Here is a 23,095-nt window from a genome sequence, read left to right on the forward strand (position 1 = left end):
GCTTACTCCACTGAGATGAAATGGCAAGAGAAGCAGTTAAGTCTAGAGGGTACCTGGGATAGTAAGCTGTGTAATTCATATAAAGCTGAGCTGCCTGAGCTGGGTAGTAGGTAACAGTTGGAGGAGCAGCAGCTGATGCCTGGGGAGTCCTGGCGGCTGGCAAGAGGGCTTGTGGCTGGTAGAGTGCTGCTTCTGCTGGGATCACAGCTGCTGTTTGGAAAGCAGCATAAGCTGGTGGAGAGAGACCTAAAAACAAACGAGGACACACGAACAACAACAGCAACAAAAAAAAAAAAAAATCAGAATGGAGATCTCTGCAGTAGGAAAGGAACTGTTCATCCTAATGTGACTGCTCTCTAGCCCCTCTCCAGGAGACCCCTGCGCATTACCATGAATGACAACTGGTGCATTTGAAATGAGCAATTCCTAAGAAATCACAACTCCTCAAGCTGAGCAGCCATGTCCATATGTACATGGAAAGCAGGTGACTTCAGAGTTATTCAAAGAAAGCATAAAGCCATATGCATAGAGAAAGCAGGCGTGCACACCAACACACCCCTTTTTTCTTTCTAACAGAAGTTGTACTCTGTGGGACAAAAGAACCATAACATTAGCTATGTGTGGGCATCTACAACTGCTGACCACAAGTTTTCATATGTAAGCCTACTGCAGCTTCAAAAAGTATTTTTAGGATATAACAAAAGTTTTTAAGAAACACAACAGGGAAAAAAACACTACATCACTAGTCTGAGGCATTCTGACACACAAATACCTGACTTGCATAAGAACACAAAGCTTAGTGTGCAGTCAAATTGTTTTTAAATAGTATATTTGGCTGCTTTTTACCATTTTGCAGATACACATTGTTATCTGTTTTGTGATTTGGTAGTGAGACTAATTAGAATGGTACAGCGAAGTTCCATTATAGTTCCACAATAAAGTTCACTACAATTTAATAAAAAAAAAAAAAAAAATAGAAAAACTAAAAATCCTCCCAACTAGCATATCATCCCAGTGGGTGCTTTCCTTCAAAAATAAGCCCAAAGAGTACCTTCTCAATGCTCTAAGGCAAGATAGCAGGAGCACTCATTGGCAGCTAGAATATAAAATTTCTCCCCCTTTTAAAAATGCCTCTAATTCCAAGTAGGTTTCACTACAGGCGAGTCTACTGCAGAGCTCAGAAGAACAGTTCACCCATAAAAAGCAAAGTGTGCAACAATTTCACTGGCAAGGCCTTGCTGCCCTCTATTCACCACCGAAAATACAATAAAAATGGCTCCAATCAGTCCCATTATTGCCCAAAGGGAACAATTCCAATCTCAGCATGTATACAGATGAATGATTATTGATCATGGCAAAACCCAAGTCAAAAGGTGAAAGGCCACAAAGCTTCAGCACCTACCACATATCAGCCTTTAGCAGCAGAGAGCAGAAGAATTGCAGACTTACATGGTAACTTACATGGCGGTGGGGATAAGCCACTACGATTTAAAGTGCCACCCATTAAAACAAAGTTCATCTCCTCTCCCGAACACTGGAATACTTCCACATAACGGTCCTTCATCATTTTTTTGTGACATTTTTGAGCCACCATAAAGGCTTTGTCAGCAGATTTCATTTGGATAAAAGCATCACCTGATGGTCGTCCCTATGAAAAAGAAAAATCTTAAATCAAAGTGTTATTAGAACAAGAGCACAAGAAACACAGAAAGTATTAAGATTTTGTTCTTAGAGAAGCAAATTATTGTTCTTCCTCATAAGTCAACAATTATTTTTAGAAGCAAAGGCAAGACTTGTGTAGCCAGCACCCTTAACTTAATACTACTTCCTTTTTCCAGAAGGAAACGTAGAATAATTTGGTATGGAAACAGAATTTGAAGGCCTCTTATCCAAACCAAAGCAGAGCTAGCTAACACATTCAGGTTACATCAGACCACTCATGGTCTTCTCCATTTGAATTTTAAGCATCTCCAGAGGGTAGAGATGTAGTAGATCTCCCTCATTTGTTTCCTTTAAGGATAATACCTCAATGTTTCTGTGACCAATAGTATATTTTTAACACAAGATGACAAGAACAAAAGAAATTCTCATGGTTACATCATTAAAATATATCCAAAACATAACTTCAATTATCAGCTTCCTTTAAACCCTGATAAGTCTCTAATCAAGTTAGAAAAAAAAAAAAAGATTTTTCCACAAATGGGCTTATAGAACACAGCTGTGATTGAGCACAAACCCTGAACAGGGCAGATATGCCATCTTACATGAGCGATTTCCATCTTGTGTATTTCCAGAATTTGACTGAAACACAAGGGAATATTTAAGGCAGCCTCAAGGACAAAGCTATTAGTCAAAGAAAACATGCCACAGGCTTCAACCTCCTCCATTTTAGGCATACAGATGATATAGAAAGGAAAGCAAGCATGTACGGGGAAGGTAGGGAGAAGTGCTGAGGAAGAAAGGAAAAAGTCAAGCAGAAGATAGTATTTTGTCAAGGTTATGGAAGACCTAAAGCATAGCAAATAAGCTACCATGACTTCTAATTTGGTTCAGTAACTGGAAAGTCAGCTCTCCTGTGCAAAATGCTGTTACCTGTTGATTAAGGACCATGTGAACGCCATGGGGCTTGATATCAGCTGTGGCATCTCCCATAAATTCCAGGATGTCGTCAATGCCAGCAGTGTAAGGAAGGCCTCTGAGCCGGACACAGTCACGTATGCTACCCGTGGCAATTGTGTATGGTGGGGGTATGACAGGAATGATGGGAGTTGGGAGGGTGGGAATAAGAGGTGTTGACATGTATCGATTGAGTACCTGTAGGGAACAAAAAAAGACACTGATAGAGATTTACACATCATCTGGTTGAGCACAAATCAGTTCTCACAATAGTATTTCATATGTTTAAATAAATCCATTTCCAATATCAGAGAAAATGCCTTCTTGAACCAGATTACTGTGGACAGTTTCCTGTTGGGCATTTGAAAGTTTCAGACTCTGAAGGAAAAAAGTCTGATAAATTTAATTTGCTAGACACTAATAGCAGACCTTTCTAAACTTATTACAATAAAGTTAAAAGCAGATTACAGTACATTTTAGCATATCCCAAAAGGAACATCTGAAAACAACATTCACACTAATACACCAGTCTTGTCACTTACACTTCATACTTAAATTACAGTAAATTAAAAACATCTAGTTTAAAAGAACTGAGATCTGAAATAAATAATAAGTAAAAAGACTAATTCTTTCATAGACCTGATAGGTTAATAAACAAACACCTTAATTAATCAAAACAACCATGCTGAAGTACAGGGCTTCTGGAAAAAAAAAAAAAAAAAAAAAAGAAAAAAAATAAAAGCTACAGGAGACCTTGGTCTCAACATTTTATTTTCTCTTGACTCATCCCCTTGTGACAGAGGGAACATAACTTGCTGTTGGGGTTTATTGCTGAAAGACATATTTAGCAGTGATTATCAGAAATAAACACATTCCACTGAAAGAGGCACCAATGCAAAGATAATAAAGTTTTAGTATTGTCAATAACGATCAAGCCTATTGAGTTTGTCTTGATAGAAGCTTTTTTGCAAGAATCTATTCTTGTAGCACATTTCAGGCCAGAAATCTCCCCTCATTGCGTATAGAATATTGCAATCACTTTGTGTTAATTTAAATAGATGAAAGCTGTCTTTACACAAACAAGTTGCCTTTAATTCCCTAAGAATCATCTCTTGCTCAAGCAGTAAAAAACTAGGGTGTCACCTTAGAAAACTGACCTAGAGGAAGAAGTAATGACATATTGAAGGAGCATGGGTTTTATCCAGGTCTCCCTAACAAAAACAAGAACAAAGATCCGGTCACTGTGAACACGGTGGCTTTGTTCCTTTGAGGACTTTGCCTCATTTTTTCAGCAAAGCAAAATTGAGGAGAAAATAAGTTTCACCATGACATTTTGCTTAGTCTTCATAATATTCATTATCAGATTCTTGACTGTTGTATTCTCCATGCAACAGTACTATAGGTAAATGGCAGGTCTGCATATGTGGATATTTTTTCCCATACCCCATCACTTTTATGGAAAAAGCTTCTCATTTCAGATAGTAACAAACAGTAACTGTATGCAAGCTTTATAGCCAATGTTTACGCAAAGGCCAGATGAAATCTCATAATGGTTCCCACGATTTTGGCATTATCAGTATAGAAATATTCTGTCACAAAGAAAAAATTAGTATGTGATGTTTTATAAGGGTTCAAGTTGCGGGTGCCAAAACGAAACGGTGGTTTACCAGTTTAAGAAGATGATCATGATTAAGAACTGGTCAAGAAAAGGAGAAAAAAAATGAAATACATTATCTTAGGAAGAGAGATATATCACTTCCCTTCACCAAATATCAGATACATCCTAGTAATTCTTAGTGTCCAACAAAAGAACTGTAGGAAAAGCTCTTTTGATGTAGCCAGATTAGAATTTCATGTTAAATTCTGTGCACGGGAAACAGATTTTAAAGACAATACTACAGACTTCAAATCAGTATTACTGAAATACTATTAATCTGGTACATTTTTAGAATTATTTTTGAGATTTCAGTCAATCTTTAAGTGGAAGAAAATTATCCAATGGTTTTTACTTCATGATCTGGGGAATGTTAAAAAAAGTGGCAGTAAATGAAAAAAAAAAAAAAAAAAAAAAAAAAAACACAAAACAATGCTGTACCCTTTTCCATGCCAAGCAGTAAGCACATGTTGCCCTATCTGGAGCTTGACATCTTTGATATAGACAACTTGCATGACTGTCTACAATGGGTGTATGATCATTTAAATAAATATTTAACTCTTTTGAGTTTCACAGCCAATAGTTACAACCTGCTGGACTTCTGCTGCTGTGCTCCGGAAGAGTTCAATGTAACGTTTTCCAAGAATTTCTTTGTGTTTTTTAAGTGCATTCTGTGCATATTCTTCACAGGAGAACAATACAAATGCATCTCCTGTGGGCCTGCCATCTGGGTACTTGACAAAGAGAAGTCCCTCTTTCCCTCCTGTGACCGGGCACTCTGGCCCCAGGAACCCCAACACATCCTCCTGAGTAGCAGTGAATGGAAGGCCTCTCATCCGGATGATAACTTGATTCTCTTTAGATAAAAACTGGGCAACTTCATTGGAGGTACCTGGTAGGAAGATATTAACATACGGTCAGCCAATTCCGTATGACAGAGGAACAGAAAAGCGTTAAGGAGCAACACAGGAGGTAAGTAGCTAGTAACAAACACACACAATACCTGAGACAATATTAACTCGCAGTAATTTATTCTGAAGCGAGACCCCCTTACCCTTAAAGTCTTACACATTTTAATGAAATTGGAACAAAGAAGAGATTAGTGAGGTATACAGACACTTCTGCTGCAAAGGTTCCCCTTCCTCCCAAACACCAAGCCCAGCCTACAAACATCACAGCTCAAATGCAACCACATGAAACCAAAACTTCACAGGGTCAAAGATTCTTAGAAAGCAAAACAGGAAAAGCTACTTCATTAATAGTGTCCTCAGCCAAGACAGTGTCCTGGTTTCAGTTAGGACAGAGTTAATTTTCTTCCTATTAGTTGGTAGGGTGCTATGTTTTGGCTTAGGATGAGAAAAGTGCTGATAACATGCTGGTGTTTCAATTGTTGCAGAGCAGTGCTTACACCAAGCCAAGGACGTTTCAGCTTCTCACTCTGTCCTGCCAACGGGCAGGCTGGGGGTGCGGCAAGAGCTGGGAGGGGACAGACTCGGAACAGCTGACCCAAACTGGCCAAAGGGGTATTTCATACCATATGGCATGCCACTGAACAATATATAGGGGTGGCTAGCCAGGGTGGGGGGGCCAGACTGCTCAGGGTTAGGCTGGGCATCGGTCAGCAGGTGGTGAGTAATTGCATTGTGCATCACTTGTTTATACGCATTATTAGTAGCAGTACTATTATCACCACTGTTATTATTATTATTTTTCTGTCTTAATAAACTGTCTTTATCTCAACTCACAAGCTTCACTTTCCCATTTCTCTCCCCTATCCCAGAGAGGGAGGTGGGATGGTGAGCGAATGGCTGTGTGGTGTTTATCTGCCAGCCGGGTTAAACCACAACAGAGAGGTATCAGAACTAGAATGTGCCTATGAACTTGAATAATTATACTGAACTCCAGCATCACTTACCTCCTGCAATTTTTAAGAATTCTTCCCCTGTTGCTTTGTAAACCTTAAAGAAAAAAAAAAATCCATACATGAAAATTACAATATTCAAGCATTTCATGTATGAGTATTTTTGTTATTTAGAGCAATATAGGAGCATGCACAGTTCTCATTCAAAACCATACTCTTTGCTCTCCAAAGATTTGCTTCAAGTCGTTACTTTTTACCTCAATGTATCTGCTACCCATGTGATGCTTATGTCTTTCCAGTGCCAAATCTCTCTGTTCAGAATTGACAAACCGAACTAATGCTTCACCATTTCTCCTTCCTTGAGCATTCAGACAAAGGGCCACACCACCTCTGGAATATAAACCCAATAAAATAAAAAGTGAGATGTTGGATCTCATGCTGTTTGTCACTTTCTCAACTTCTATGCAGGTGTATTTCTGTAACCCCTTCCTATCGTCTCAGATTCAGGTTTGAATTTCCTCATACACCTACAGGAATAAATCAATCATATTTACTCTGCATTGAATACCTGGAATATACATTGGCAGGTATGTTACATTAGAATCACTTCACACACCCACAGAAAACAATAATGAAAATTTCTTCTGAAGAGCACTTGGAAGTTTCTGAATCTATTTGGCTTTTAAGTCTTCCAACATTTATTTGGCTTTTAAGTCTTCCAAGTAGGCAACAAGATTACTCTAGAAAATATTAGTATAAAACAAACAAACAAACAAAACACTTAGAACAGGCTTCTGAAACCCCTCCAAGCCTTGGTCTACTCATTTGTAGATCAAAAACAATTATCTTCTACCTTCTCTGACACAGAAATTTCACAGAGAAATCAATTTTTATCTGAGGTTCTAAGAATCAAAAGAGCTGATATCATCCTAAAATGCAATGTTAGCAAGCTAGAAATAACATACAATAGAAACACAGGAATATATTTTTCCTAAGCTGGCAGGATTGAATTGGGGGAGCTGGGGAGGGTGCGTGGGAGTGCATAATAGAGGTCTTTTTGTACAGTTGTCATTGTATGTATGATAGAGCATTGTCTAAGTAGTACGGTATTTTGCATGCACATCTTCCTAAAAGTAACATGGGACAGATACAGTCTCAAAGCTTGAATCATCTTTCAATATGTTACTATCCAACTGATTGGTTCTAACACAAATTTATTTATTTTTTAAGTAAGGTAAGGCCATCACATCTCCAGCCTTAGTTTACCCAGGAACTGTGATTTGCACGGCTAAGAGCCAGAGAGCCTTTATTCTCAATTCTTTCTCGCACAGTTAAGCTGGTGAAACCTATTCAGTTATGAACATGGGGTGGGAAGGTGCTGGAGGTGGGAAAGATATAAGAAAGCACTTTTGTGCATGCATGTGTGTGAGAGAGAATGCACACACTAAATATTAAACACATTTGATGTTAAAGACCAAGCAATAAAGGCAAGACAAATTCTTATTCTCTTACTTAGCAATATTCAGTCCTTTGAAAAATCGGGCAATATCTTGGTCTGAAGACTGCCATGGCAAACCTCTGGCACGTATTACTGTCTCATTGTCCACTGTTTCAGATTTACTACTGCACAGAAAAAAAAAAAAAAAAAAGCAAAATTAAGCTTTAATCTAGGTTTTCCATTATATTTTCAAGTTCCTATTTACAAGTCATTTAACTTGAAAAAACAGAGCATATTTGTAGTTGAGACTCTTATAATTCTGCTACTCCTTTCAGTAAAGAACAATAACTGGGGTAATTCCTTTATATACACAATACCTAAGATGCAGTGTATTGTCATCACATAGCAGTTCCTTAAGAAAAATAAGAAGGTTGTTTCAAAGTGAAGAAATAAGGAACTTCCAAATTTAATCTAATCTAATGCAGATGATTACAAGGAAGTCTTAAATATGAATATACATTACTTATGCTTCAGATGTGTAAGTCTCCAGTTCCTGAAATGTATTTGAAAATAAAGAACTATTCTGTTTCTTGTCTCCCAAAATCCAAAGTCAATTTAGATTAGAAGAAAAAAAAAAAAAAAAAAAAAAAAAAAAAAAAAAAACATGGAAAAGCTGAGCTTATCTCTGTAGAATATGAGAAATCTACTTCATGTAAGGAATAGTTTCCATCCATCTAAAGACCAAGTTCTCAGCAAGAAATCTGTTTAAAATCAAAGTGTCTCCTAAACTGTAATACTGATCAAGATAGGGTAGAGACACGCCCATTTTCATGAGCACACTGAAAAGACAAAACACCTGCAGTTGGGTAAGGAACATGTCTGCTAATCAACAGCTTCCATTTTGTCACTTGCACAAAGCAGAAACCTAGGAATCTGTTTAAAAAGATGTCCAACTACACTTTGTCTAGACAGCAAATAATTAACATCAAGACTTTCACAGAAGCATAAGGGATCCACTTGTGTAATACAAAAAGATCCCTTAAGCAGGATCTCCAAACAATTAAAAAAAAAAAATCATTTGCTTCAACCACAGCCTTGTAAGACAGTCTGCAATTCAGCATATTAGACAACTCTTCAAAAGCACCATGTAATGTAGTTCAGCTCCATTTAGGGTGTGCCAGCCATTACCCCTGTTGACTTAGGGAAAGTTCACAAATATTTCTTCACCATTGGGTAAGATAAGACAGCCTCACTGCCATTCAAAACAGAAGCTAGTGAGCAAAGAGCATTTTACTTGCAGTGACTTTTAAGACAGACAAACGTACAGCATTCAATATACCAGCTACGGTCTGTCTGCACCAGACCTCCAAACATGCTGTAATTGTTCTCAGGAATCAACCTAGTTTCACAGAGATGGAAGGAAGGATTTGGAATCTTTCCTTGATGTAGACAAAGCTCAGCTTTGGTTGTAATGAACTGTAACAACAGCACTTACCATGGACCTGTTTCATATTTGTATTTCACAGTTTCAGGCTCAGTAAATATGTGATCTGCAACAAAACAGGACATTGAAATATAACCAGGGTCACAGATTACTTAAGAATGACAGTACCACTGTCGATTCACACAGAAAGGAAAAATTTCAACATTCTGAATAAACAGGTCACTTACTGCAACTTTCAGAGAGCATGCTGAAAATGATAGCCACCATTGTTTTCACTTGCCACACGCCAAAGTCCTCCTCTGTTTCATCTGTCCCTAAGCCTAGATCTAAATAGGTGATTATAGAAAATAACAGACTTGCACAATCATTTGTAAACAAGCCATAAGGCTTCCCTGTTATTAACATGGAATTGGTAATCAAATCACACTGGTCTTAGCAGGGACACGTGACCATTAGGCATTTGTAACTCTGCTCATAAACTAGTTAATATTCACTTTAACAGTCAACATTCTGAAAACTATTGATAGCTTACCATCATTTCAGCTTTAACAGTTTAAAAAAAAAAAAAAAAAAAAAAACAGAATAAGTTCCTATCACTTCAAACATAACTGAACTTTAACCAAATTATTCTGGGCCATAGCAATACTCCTAAAATTTAGATGTAGAGGTGGGTTTTGTTTTGTTTAGATCAGAGAACAATTGTCTGCAAACAGTGGAAACTTGCAGGCTACTTGACCCTGAAGAAGCTCACTGATAGCCAAGCCTTTCCTTTAAGGATCAAATATAAATAAAAACGCTGTGTGTTTTTTTTTTTCACTTGTTTTGTAATGGATTTATTACATATGGTTTAGCTCTCATTATTAGAGTCAAAATAGAAAAATATTACAAACAGGCACCCCTCCCTCCCCCCACACACACTCACTTGATCAGTTTTACCTAGGAGATTTTTAAAATTCACATCATAGCTCAGTAGAATAAAACCCATAACAATCACAGGGGTAAAACCTAAATAAGCATAACTGCTTCAGTTGCAAAAGCTGCAGCAAAAGGATACATTCTGCCATGGTCTTGATAGTCTGGTCCTTCACGGCGGCTGAACTAGGGTAGCATGTGTGAAATTCTTTGCGCAGATCATAAAAGGAATAGAAGCAGTCTGATAGCAGGAAGTTCTACAAAGAAGGCAAAATGATTTTGTATACATTCCTTCTGATTAATATTTTTTAAATTATTTGGGGGTCCTCAATTAAATTCTGATTAATGCTTTTGGACTGAATGAGGCAATCTCAAGAACTACATAGTTACATGTCATCATCATCTGTCTATGATAGACCAGGTTTTTTTTTTTTTTTTTTTTTTTTTTTCCTTTTTAATAGCTCAAATTCCATAGTCTTCCAAAATTACTGCTTTCATGGTATTATAGGGTTGCTCTATTTTGTTTGTCTCAGTCCATTTTTTTCAAGTGGGAAGGACAAAGTGTTACCCACAACCCATATTGCAGGATGGCAGCATGTGACCCGATTTAAAAAACAAAATCAAATAAAAAATAGTACTATCACATTTGAATGCTAAACACCATTGTTTTCTTTCTTGCTTCATCCCTACATAAGTATTTGCTTTTATTAAAAGCCACAGAGCTAAATTTTAGCACAACCCAAATGCCAGATGAATATTTGTAGAAACTCAGCATGACTACCGCCCTTATATAGAAAAGAAAAAAAATACAGTTGATCCGTCAACTCCTTAAATGTCAGCAGCTCCCATTCCTGCAGGTTTCCTCCAGACCCTGCCAAGCAGGCTAACTCGGGAGCCACCACCCTGCACAAAGGCAAGATTCTTCTCCCTGTGCAAGACAGGCTTGAGAGGAAATTGCTGCTTCATATGGGAGTAACAAACGAGCTGTAGTACTGCTTCCTGCTGAATAAATGCAGATGGGAAACAACTGCCATTCTCCAGGGCAAGTCATTGCATGTTTACTCTCTGCAGGACACTGACATGTGGCTTCTACCAATTTTAGGTTTTGGTACAAACCCATAGCTCTGCACAGAACCAATGACTTAAGTTAAGCCTAAACAAAGCAGCACTTCTCTACCACCTCTGCTGAGGTTAGACCTTTTCCCTGTGACACTGAATTCAAACAACTTTTGTTGTTCTTTATTCTGCCTTTCCTTATTTTCCTCATTATGCTTATTTGGGGGTCCTCAAGTACTGCATCTGACTTCCAAGAGCAATCGCCAGGGACTATATCCGATGATGCCTTCCCTTTCACACCCCTTAGAAGCACAGAGCTGTTCTTGGAGCACTACAGTTGCCAAGGTTGAATTGTGTTGCTCATCTCAAATGCAGGTAAACCATCTTCCTTCTGCATCAGTTCTGATCTCATACCTTCTTAGATGTTTCTGGGTGGAGGACTTGTCGAATGAGTAACTGGCCATCACTGCAGAGCGTGTAAGAACTCCTTCCAAGTACTTTCAAATCACTGGATACCAGCTGAATAAACTAGAGAAGAAAAAAACATTTGACTGACTAATACACATAAGCCATAAAATGAACATTTACCATTTAAAAAAAAATTAGTCAAGAGAAAAAATTGACACTTCATAACAGATGTGGGCTTCTGATAAAAGGCAGGCACAGAAATGGTATGCTTTTGCAGAATAAAATATAAGATGACCAGCAGTATGGCAAAAAGAACTAGGATAGAATGGCAGAATTATGAGTTTGTATGAAAGGCAACGGTATTGTAATGGCAAGGTTCAAAATCTGAAGTAATTACTAAAAAATGCTGTGAAATATTTTAAATAAAAAACACACAACGTTTCAAGATAAACCACAGTACCGATTGTGCAATAGTCTTTCTTCACCTATGCCACCTTTCACTTCAGTTCTGTCCTTAAAATTTCATTTTGATTTCTACTTCTAAAAGGAAAAAAAACACCTACCCATCTGCATTTACTAATGTTTTGGAAGCTTTATGTCAAGAAAAGCCAAACAAATTGTGGTCTGATGCCTTCAAAAGTGAAATTATAATGAAGTCAGATCTAGGAAAATGAAAGTCTTTGCAGAGATACAGCATTACTAACATTAGCTAAAACAAAGTTATTCCCTGCCTGTAGGATAGATAATCCCCAACAGGTTAATTCTCAAGAGAAAAGGGCTCCACCTGTATCTTGCCCAAAGTTGTTTTCCATCCTTGGACAACAGTTTCTAGTCTTTTATTAGCCCATAGCAGTTGACTATTATAAGCAGAGAATTTAACACTAATACAGTACAGTAGCTACACTTTTCAAATCAGTAAATAGCAACTTGTTACCTAACTTTCAAGGAGACAAATATAATTATTCTAAGCTTCTCTCTTGATGCTACTCCCTCCCAGGAAAGCATCTGATCACAAACAAAGCAACAATTAACAACATGATGCAGTAGACATCCACTGAAAAATAACCTCCCCTCGTCTCCTCGTAACAAATTAGAACAAATTTGCAAATCCAAAGATATATTTCTACCTTTTAACCTGTATATGAGGAAAAATAGAGTTTTTTGTTTTGTTTTTTTCCCCCAGTATCAACACATGCAACATGTTACATTCTCTGCTTAGAGAGGCAACATCCTAATGACCTGCTCCCACAGCTACACAGCTTTAACTCTGAACGACTCTTGTAGCATTTATGTCCCAAAGGTAAGGTTCACAAGGGAGCAATGTTGTATTGGACATGGATTAGCAGTAGAGACAAGACTACCCAGGCTTTAATTCAAAGTAACTGCTCAAATCCAATTCTGGCCCTTCTTTAGGCTAACAGCATTCCACTGCCACTTGGGGTAATGCTGTAGTAGTGGTCCCTAAATCCCCCTAGACAGAGAACTGAGGGGGCAACACTGAATAAGGAGAGGCACTTCCATCAGCAACTTGTGCGAGTTGCTTAATTTGCATACATATTACATTAAACTATATTAAACTTCATTTTATATAGAAACAGAAGGCATTTGATACTTTTAAAAGGGTGAAATATTCCCCGATCCTTTTTAATGCAGTTCTTTGCACTCTATCAAAGCACACAAACCCACCAAAATAAATAATTATATACGTATATTTATATTTTCTCATTCTTGCAGATTCAGAAAGCCAGTTTCCTCCCAGTTGCTACTTCAGGTTCCTACCACAAGCTGAAGGCTTGGAGAACCTGAGGCCATAAAGCAAGTCATTGTTTAGGAATAATTTAAAAAAAAAAAAAAAAATCAGAAAATTGAGATCTGAGAGTGCTCCAAATACCTCAGCTGATGTGTAAACACCACAAAAAGAAGAAAATTCCACATGAACCACTTCAGAAAAGCAGTTACAGGGCCTGCCACAGTCACAGAGCAGCAACAAATATTCTCACCATAACAGACAGGAGGAGAACTCTTTTTACTAAATGCAACACCTTCATGCTTTAACTTCTGGGCACAATAAAAAGCAAATATTTGTAAGAAGGGATTGGAAATAGGAATAGGCATTAATTAGCCTCCCAAAGGTGTACAGGGATTCTTGCCAAAAGGAAGCAGATCCTTACTGATGAGCAGTAATAAAACACTCCACAAACCTTCAACTTTGTACCCTGTGCTTCTGAAGATGTGGAAGAGCCCACATAACAAAAGTGCAATTAGAGATCTGTTTTAATAAGATGCAAGAAGAAATCCCCCATACACATTTTGAGAGAAGCAGGAAATGCATGCAGCCTCATTTGATTTGTACAGCATAACAACTGTAGTTCGAAAAGCCTTCAAATTAGAAAACAAAAGTAGAAAAAAATGTTTGAACAAGAGAGGCAGTGCTCAGGCCAAATGGCATCAGATAAACTGGCAAAAAAAAAAAAAAAATCAAGACTGCTGCACTGAAATATTCACATTATTTTCTTCAGATCATTTCCCATACAATGTACAGCTGAAAAGACAGGTATACAGCACAACTATTTTCAGAAGCCCCTGGTGAGAAGACATCAAGCGTAACATTACACAAGTACACAGATAAACCAAATACTCGAGGTGTACTAAGTTTAAAAAAAAACATGAGGCAGCAGTTGTTTTTATTTTTAACTGAGCCAGATTATTTGCACTGCATATGTAACAAGTGTTAGTGATAAATTTCAACATTGCAAACTCCTAATATGGGATAATCTACTTGTGAAAACAATCATCTCTTATTAGTAGATGTTAACATTTTAGAGTGCCCCAGATAAAAATGCTGTAGGACTAGCAGGCCTTGCTGAATGCTTATTTAGAAACTTCTATTTTGAAAATAATCTTTTCCAAACTTTGGGGTGTGCTCCTCAAAATAGGCCAAAAGGAGTGTGGGAAGAATAGTTAGGAGTCACGAGCAACCCTTCCCATCCAAACCAGCCTCACTATCACACAGGTTAACCATGTAGAGGAATGAGGCAGAGGATTGTGAAAGGGAAAATTCACCTAGGAAAAAAGCACGAGGCAAAATAGCAGGCATAACTCTGCCATGGAGGAACGAGAGATTTTTCAGATTAGTCTGAACTGGCTTCTTTCATCTACATGAGATGTCTTTAATTCTGGAAAGGTTAAGTATAAAAGCATAGCTGGAGACCAGCTCTCGTTACTATAGGTTACACCAGACCCCTAAGGCTTTCAGGCAGCAGATACGTGTACAGCCTATCACATATGTTCAGAAGGAGTTAAAGCAACCAGTGCACATGCATTCATAAAGCTGTGTTAAAATGTAACTTCAGTGATTACAAGTTCCTGCTGAAAAGCCATCTTCAGCTTTTTTTTTTTTTTTCCCCCACCATAAATACAAGGCAGCACCTCAAAAGGCAACCCAGAACAGTCATACACCAACATATAGCAAGCTCAGGACAAGTTAAGACCAGTGCCAGATTTACATTACAGTTTTCTGTCTCACACATTCAGCAACCTGTCCACAAGTCTGTCACTTTATAAATTCCATCCAAGTCTCCTTAACTCCACTAATAAAACCCATCTCAGCTATTTACCTCCCGTCATTCACCTTCATACTGTTCTCCATAGAGCTGCCCCACTTTAGCATGCAAAGCTGCCCCACCTTAAGGCTTCCTCCACCAAGCTCACACACCCTATGGCTCCTGTTAATCTAGTCATTTCATAGGAACTGAGTTATACAGCGTTAATTACCACTCTTTGCATCTTGCAGCCAGCTCTCATTTAGCTTGCAAGAGCCACAGTGCAGAGGCATCACCCTGTGCTGCTTATTCCAGCAGGTCAGCCTCTGCTAGGGCTCTGATGAATCATTCCACGTTTAAAGGAACACGTTCAATAATTCACCACACAGATTAAAAACTGAACAAAGAAGAAAGAATTGAGCAGGCTGCTCTGTACGTTTACCTCCCTGAAAGCTAAAACAGTTCTTAGGGAAAAGGTGGAGAGAGGGAAGGAGAGAGTCAGAGCACTGTCTGAAAAACTGGCTCTACAGGATTTGGGGCTTGTAGCTGAGAGTACAAAGAGAGCAAAGAGACATGTTTCGCCAGCAGCAAAGCTGGAGGAAAGCCAGCACAAGCTGCTGTGTTTTCTGCAAATGAATCCCCAGTGGCTGAAACGACACGGCCCCCTTCTCCGTGTAGCCTTAACTGAACAAAGCTGGGGATGGCAGGGAAACTTTAAGATTCCTCAGTAAGCTCTTTCAATAGCTATGATGCACGAAGCACTAAAATAAACCACTGGCTATTTGGATATTCCCATTTCCCTAACTAAAAATAGCTCTCATCCTTGAGAAAGGCCGCTGCCTCTGCACTGTGGCTGGCATGGCAGTGAAGCAGGGAGCAGGCAGCTGCAGAACCCTGCCATGCTGTCAGCTAAGCTGTATCTGAACCCAAGATACCCTGGGGGGTTCTCTCTTTCGTTCACCTCTGAGAAATAACAGAAAATTTGGCTGCTTCTTACTCATCTGACCTGCTCCTAGTGCTTCTTCAGAACTGGATCCTCTGTTAATAAGGCACAAAAGTTTCTCTGTTTTGCTTCTGTTAGCCCTGCTAACCCGTCACAGCTAACAGCACCAGGCTAGACACAAAATCATTCACAAAGCCTCAGAATTAAAGGAATCTTTGCAATTTAACTCTGGACAGAAACAGCTTCCAGAAAGTAGCTTAGCTTTTGTGCCATGCTCAGGCTAGACATGCCTCTATATCCCCACACAGGTATTACATGGTGCTTGCTGTGTGGGGACATGGGTTCAGATCAGTGATATCAACAGGCATGCTAGTGAATTACCCAGAGGTTACATTTTGGTTACACGTGGATACAAGATCAAGTTTCTGCCAAATTAACTTCTTAAAAAGTGCTTGTTTTGACATCTTTTGGCTAACTGTGGGAAGGCAAATCACACCTGGTCTAGGCAAAAATTAAGACAGAGACCAACAGGTCATTTGTGATTCTGCATAAAGCCTGTCAAAAAAACCTGTAACCATGTCTTCTAGATCAGTCCTTTGCAAAACAGGCATGCAGACCTGTTTTTATACACACATACATCCTACTGTCAGGGCTTTCTATTTGTAGAGGAGATTAACTGCTGCTTTGCTAGAAAAAATGTATAATTAAAAAAAAAAAAAAAAAAAAAACTTATGCAGGAGTGACATCTTTTGGTCATTATTAAAAGGAACAATTTCAGAAATTACTTAGAAGAAAAGTTATTTTGGCTCACCTAAATTCATATATTCCAATATACTCCCTGGAGCTTAAGAAATTCACATGCCTAATATGCAATGGTCCTAGAAAAACAGCAAAGATATAATCCACAGATTTTTAAAATACACTGTTTGAAATAAAAACTTCTATCTTAGGTACACACATTTGAGCTGTTCCCTTTTGCTAAAACCTTGAACGTTAGCTAAGCATGTTACACCCCTCTCCCCATTCATTTGAAGGAATTAAGAATAAGTTTCCACTCTGATAAGCATGCATCTCTATGCAAAGCTGAAGCTAGAGAACTACTTTAGATCTCTTTCACAAACAAATTATTTTACCTACATAAGAGACCTCCTCCAGCAATGAATTACTAGGGAGTGTAGGACAGCAAGGACTCCATTACAGATAGGTGACTCCTATATACAGATGTATGCACCTGCATGTGGTTATGTACAGAATTATGCAGAGTGACACAAGTAATAACATAAAAATCAGATCAGCTGAACTTTTGTGTTTGCATGTCTAATAATTCAGGCAGTCTAAATTTATCAAGTTATAATGTTTCTAAATTTTAGTTCACGATACCTCTCAAGGCTTCGCTTTAGGTCCTGAAAATTGTTGCATTTTCATTTTATTAGTATAATGAATTCTGAGAACTACAGTTCAGTCTATCAGACAGATTCTCAAATGGAATTTGTCTACCAAAACATGCCATTAACACTAAAATCCCCAGACTCACACACATATAGCATTTTTACAGAAACAACTTCAGTAGCGACAACACAAAGCATTTTTCTCAATCCAGAAGCACAAGTTCACTTCCACACATACCCTCCCTACTTTGCCATCAACGAATTGTCAGTTGAAGGTATTCAAGTTGCTTCCTAATTGTAGCTCTCCTAGCAAAGAAACCACATGCTTTGCATATTAAGACTACATACTGGCACTTTGCAATAAGCATCCCAAAATGCCTCAACTAAAGCCATACTATTTACCACCACGTTTGATATCCAAATTCATTTATGTCCAAAAAAAATCATTACTTATTACACATTACTGAAAGTCATTACATTAGAGCTTTTTATTTGTCTTTTAGGCTTTGGCATGGATTGTTCTTCACTCGCAGCACAGACCATATAACAATGAACTGTCTTTCTGCTAGTAAGAGAAGCATAAAACACCGATGGCAACCCAAAACACACATCACTGCTCTGAAGATGCTCTACTACACCTTCTGCTTCAACAGGCAAAGATATTTCAAGTCTTGCCTCAGAGCCTGATTTTACAGACAGCCCTCTACAATTCATTGCTAGAGAACAGACAAAAAAAAAAAAAAAAAAAAGCATATAGTTGCAGAGGTGCTGTTCCTGAAAAAAAGGATTGAAAGTGTCTGAAAACTGAAACAGGCTGCCCAGAGAAGTTGCAGAGTCTCCATCACTGGAGATATGCAAGACCCAACTGGACATGGCCCTGGGCAACCTGCTCTAGTTGCATCTGCTTTAAGGGGTTGCACTGGGAACCATCCATAGGTACCTTCCAACTGCAGTCATTCTGTGATTCTCCCATCTCTTTGCACTCTTTCTATTGCCCATTCCACAGCTGCACTAAGGCCACCATAGTGTATACATGGAGGTTTGTGTGTGTCTTGAGGGCAGGGCTGAGATGCAACCAAATTTGATGAAAAGAAATTTTCTGCCACCAAACAAAAGCAAGATTGGAGCACCACTGAAAAACAAATATCCAGCAGCCCTGAAGCCTCCCTTAAACTTACAGGCATAAGAAATTTCAAGAGTAACAAATCATTGGTTTGGTATACAAAGTTTGGACACACACACAACATACCCAAACAATGGCAACTTTGGAAAATAATTTCACCTCGACATTGTGCCTCAGATCCTACACCTTCAAGAGTTTCACATGTATTTACAATACTCTCCATGGGCAGTTTTCTGCTCCTTCATTCTTCAAATCCTGGTGATAATGCCAGCCTTACCCATGCAATGGTGGAATTTAAAGCATGTCAATACTACTGGGGAAGTGTGTAGACTGCATTTCAGCAGTATTTACAAGTATGATAACCCTTTATTGTTCTAGGTAACTTTTTAAACAGAGAATCCTATAGTAAGCCCTTGCCTTTGTTGACCTGTTAGCTGCTATTCCACATGGCTGATAATGGATACATGGTGACCTTGTACTGAAACTGCTGGAAGAAAAAAAAAAAACTGGAGCTTGTTGGCTTACACTAAGTTTTTCTTTTCTTTATTTTTTTTTCCCCTCCTCCCCTAGAAACATAGGAAAAGGTACTGTACTTAGACACTATTCAAACACAAAAAAGAAGTTGTGCCTTGGCTTATTTCTCTGCAGAGGAAACTTGCGCAAGTGACACAGGCAGCTCAGGCCCACTCACTAAAAATGCTAGAAAACAATATTGCCAGTTTGATTTCTTCTATTAAAAGAAAAGCAATTTTTTGCTCTGCTGAACACTAATGCCTGAGATTACTTAGTGAGTTAAAACTACCCTGGACAAAGGCATGGGTTTCATTTCCAGCATGCCAAAGATGGCATAACAGTGCTCAGTATGATCAGTCAAGTTACACATCACCAACAGTATAAAGGTACTCAAACTACATTTAATAACGGAGTAATCAATCAGAATGGCCACAGTAAGTGTACCTGAGATAGTCCATTATATTTACACGTGACCAATCCAGCAGAGTTTCCATCCACCTTTGGAATTTGAATGTGTAAGAACAGATTTGCTCACCTTGATCTCAAGGAGCTACAGGATACAACACTTCTCACTACCTACTATCTTGTCATTTTATATCCTTTCCTGAAGAAAGCTTCAAGAGCAAGCCAGGTACCACGTATCCTGCTGCTTCTGATGTTCTCTCAAAACAATTTCGTCTACATTAGGTGGCTGCATAGATACAAACTCTTATCTTACAAAGAAACTAGTTAACCACAAATGGCACAAGCTTGGTAGCAACAAAAATAGCCAAGTCGGTCTCAAACATCATCGGACTGTGGAGTTCTGCCATAAAATTCCGAACATTACAAATCTTCAAAACAACCAGAACAGAAAAAGACAGGATCTATATTTTTAAAGCTATTCGAAGATATCCATTTTTTATCTTTTGCTTTGGTGCGGGGAAGTTGAAATTTCAGGAAATAACTGTCCTCCTCATTGCCATCATACTGGACACCACAGAGTGGTAAGGGAGATGTGCAGCTCATATATAGTTCTTATAATGGCAGTTAAGGTTCAAGGGAGAAAACCAGAAGGTACTCAAGTTTATTACATCCTTCCCATTCAACGAGTACTTTAAAATAGGTCTTCCCCGCCCCCCCCCCCCCCCCCCATACATGAAGGGGCTGAAAATTCAGCTTAGATAAGGCTAACCTACCATTAATTTTCTACGTGAAAGCTTTTTTTTCCCCCAAGCATGGTTCAGCAACAGGTAGAATATGAAAGACATAAACAAAGCAATGGTTGTCATGCTTTGTCCATTGCCAGTCTGTAGAGCATAGGAAACACTATTATAGTTTTGAGTAACAACAAAGTGTGTTAAGTGTGGAGTTGCTCCATTATTTACATGTATTTCTTTGAGTCATTTTAATTGGGCCTGGTCTCTCTACTACAACAGAAACAGCTGCTGAAAAGTTTTAGTTTTTCCTTGGAAAGAATACAAAAACCTAACCTTCTGTCAAGACAAAGATCTGTCCAAAGCCGTGCCACTTCAGCATTTCATGACCATTTTTGATTAATTATTTCTGACATAGAAGTTTGCAACACCAGATTATTTGCATGCTTTTCAGCTATCATATCTACAGCATCTCATCCAGGTAATGCATTAAGCCTAAAAAGTAAGACCATGGTTCAGGCCACCTAAATGTCACAGCAATCAGGTCACAGCTTTTATCTTCAAAAGCACAATCTGTTTTAATAAGAGAGTGCTGAAATGTGCACGGAATTCCACAAACAAGCTACTAGAAGTTAGCCTTGTTTGAGACAAAAGAAGCCCATTCCTGCAGTATAGGAACTGCACAGTTTCTACACTTACTTTACTACTGCATTATGTGTCAGGGAACTGAATAACAAGGAAACACTGAGAAAAAGTAAGCAGTTTTCAAGTTTAAATTAACCTATAAGAAAGAGGCCATTAGGCAGCGAAAACAAACAACATGCAAAAAAGATGCATATCTTACAGATCAAACATTTGTTTGTGTAGGTTATTCACAAGTCTGTCTTTAAACGAAAGATAACTCTTACAGGAAACTTTGAATATTTGCAAAAAAAATCCATATTCTGTCAACCTTTTACCTATATTTCAAGTAGGACTACAATGGCCTCACACTCCTCATTGGCTGTTTGCTATCAGTTCAACTCCCAGAGCAAGTTACTGCAGCCTGAAATAAAAGGTTGAACAGACTTTCCTAACTCTAGGTTTTAATTCATATACTCTGACTGTAATATTTCCTAAAATCTTAGTTTAAGCATGAGTTCTCTCTGCGTTCTATACCTCCCCCACTCCCTCTTACCTCTGTTTCAAGGACAAACTTTCATTAGCAATGTGATCTTTAGCACCGGCTCTATTGACTGTAATGCATGGTACCGCTCTATTTACTCAACACTACCTCATTGTTTGTAGTGCAAGCTTAACCAGTTGTAGGAGAACTGCCAATGCCTTAAAAATTAAAGCTTCTTCCCTCACTCCCCTTTTTTTGTTTGGTTTTGTTTTTCAGGTTGTTTTTGCAGTAATGTCCATGGAAACAGGAATTATAAGACGGTATACATACTATCCACATTTCTGTTTCCTTTGAATGAGATTCCCTCTCATTCCTTTAACTGAATACAGTAAAATACCATAAACATGGACCGCCCTGAATGGACTTGAGATCCAGTAAGCATCTTATCTTATAATGGAATCCAAGTGATCCTTGCTCATACGCTTACACATATCAGCAGAAAAGTCAAGCTTTCATAAAAGTGCTCTGAGTTTTCCCTTTCTTGTTCAACATGCTTTCGTGGAAATAAAAAGAAGTGGATCCCTAGGCCAACTTGCCTTTAAACTCTGAAATTTGAAGTCACAGATTAGAGTAGCAACCCCACACATCAAGAACTGGTTGTTTGAGAAAAGGAAAAATGAAAGTAAGTGAAATGATTATCTGTAGTTGTAGTAGTCTACTACTGAGTAGGATCAGAACTTCCATTTGGCCTTCCAAGGGATTCAGACCCGCCCAATACAGAACTAGAACACTATCAGGGGCATTATTTAGATGTCGCTTCCTCTTAAAGAATTGCATTCTCTTTTCTGCAGTGCCTTGTTTTCAAAGCATTATGACTGACAAAGCATCATGTGAGCTGCACAGAATATGAAGTAAAGCAAATCACACGGTTCCTTGTGATCAATTCTTTGTGTCTGATATTTGAAGGGAGGAGTGGGAGGTGATTCATAGTTTCTTTTGTTTCTGTAAGTATATCACAGGAGCAGCAGTTCTCTTCTGCCGTGCACATTTACCTAGTGTCCTTTCAGGAGCTTTACAATAAGCAAGAGTTCATCCTGTCACAGTTTGTGCTGTAAGGAGTGACAGTGGCTAGCACACTAAAAGCAAGGAAACTCCCAAACTCTTTCATTGTTTCAGTCATTCTTGCAACTGTAACATATTTTCCAGTTCTCAAACTTGTGCATCTTCTCCCAGTCTGATAGTTACTTCATTCAAGATATTTGATGTATTATACACTGTTTTGTGATTCTCTTCACCTCGAATGACGCCTAAACTAACTTTTAGGTATTCGGGAACACACAACATTATCTACTTACAAAGAAGAACCTCCACAATGTTTTTTGCACTTTTATTTTCCTGGTTGCGTAACTTAGCTCTACTTCAGTTTTAGTGGAATTCACTGCAACAGAGTTACTTGTCAGGGAAGTAATTTTGTCTTAATTTATGTAAACACATTTGTTTTCACACACTGCAAACGTCTATACAATTCATTTAAACAATAAAGAACATGCTTAAATTTCTCTAGAATTAGAACCAGAGAACGAAAACACCACTACTTAGCTTTGGTTTCAACTCAGTAAGAATGATAATAGAGACAAGTTCAGTACCCCAGAAAGACTGAAGGATAGAAAACCCACTCATGTTCATAAACTTTGGATGCCACAGATACCATTGTAGGGGAGAGAGACATTACTTTATTTCTAACTGAAAGATACGGAAGTTCCAATTTTAACCACAGGAAGCATAAAATGAAACAGGGTTGCCATTATTTAAGTTGTTGGTTACAAATAAATCAAATTCCAATCAGCATTTTTATAGCTTTGGCCACAAGACTGCTTTGCTGGCAATATCAGTTCCTGTCAGCATCCGTGTGTCACTCTTAAACCAGGCTGTTCAGCAAAGAAGTGCTGCAACATG

General features: G+C 38.4%; 1 protein-coding gene across 1 annotated transcript in view; it reads right to left on the bottom strand.

The window, feature by feature from the left end:
- ESRP2 (epithelial splicing regulatory protein 2) overlaps positions 1–15,193 on the bottom strand; it is a 28,823-nt gene extending 13,630 nt beyond the window's left edge. Inside the window, exons 1-12 of the mRNA XM_032195614.1 lie at positions 15,164–15,193; positions 11,396–11,509; positions 10,068–10,182; positions 9,241–9,339; positions 9,065–9,119; positions 7,644–7,754; positions 6,389–6,521; positions 6,186–6,228; positions 4,861–5,162; positions 2,593–2,814; positions 1,450–1,648; positions 54–246 (exon numbers count right to left, since the gene is read on the bottom strand). Of these exons, the coding sequence (XP_032051505.1) occupies positions 54–246; positions 1,450–1,648; positions 2,593–2,814; positions 4,861–5,162; positions 6,186–6,228; positions 6,389–6,521; positions 7,644–7,754; positions 9,065–9,119; positions 9,241–9,339; positions 10,068–10,182; positions 11,396–11,509; positions 15,164–15,193 (1,616 nt within the window). The remainder of the gene's footprint in view (positions 1–53; positions 247–1,449; positions 1,649–2,592; positions 2,815–4,860; positions 5,163–6,185; positions 6,229–6,388; positions 6,522–7,643; positions 7,755–9,064; positions 9,120–9,240; positions 9,340–10,067; positions 10,183–11,395; positions 11,510–15,163) is intronic.
- Positions 15,194–23,095: the final 7,902 nt, after the last annotated feature.

This window comes from Aythya fuligula, chromosome 12, assembly GCF_009819795.1.
Source record: "Aythya fuligula isolate bAytFul2 chromosome 12, bAytFul2.pri, whole genome shotgun sequence".
In the NCBI taxonomy this organism is placed as follows: Eukaryota; Metazoa; Chordata; class Aves; order Anseriformes; family Anatidae; genus Aythya; species Aythya fuligula.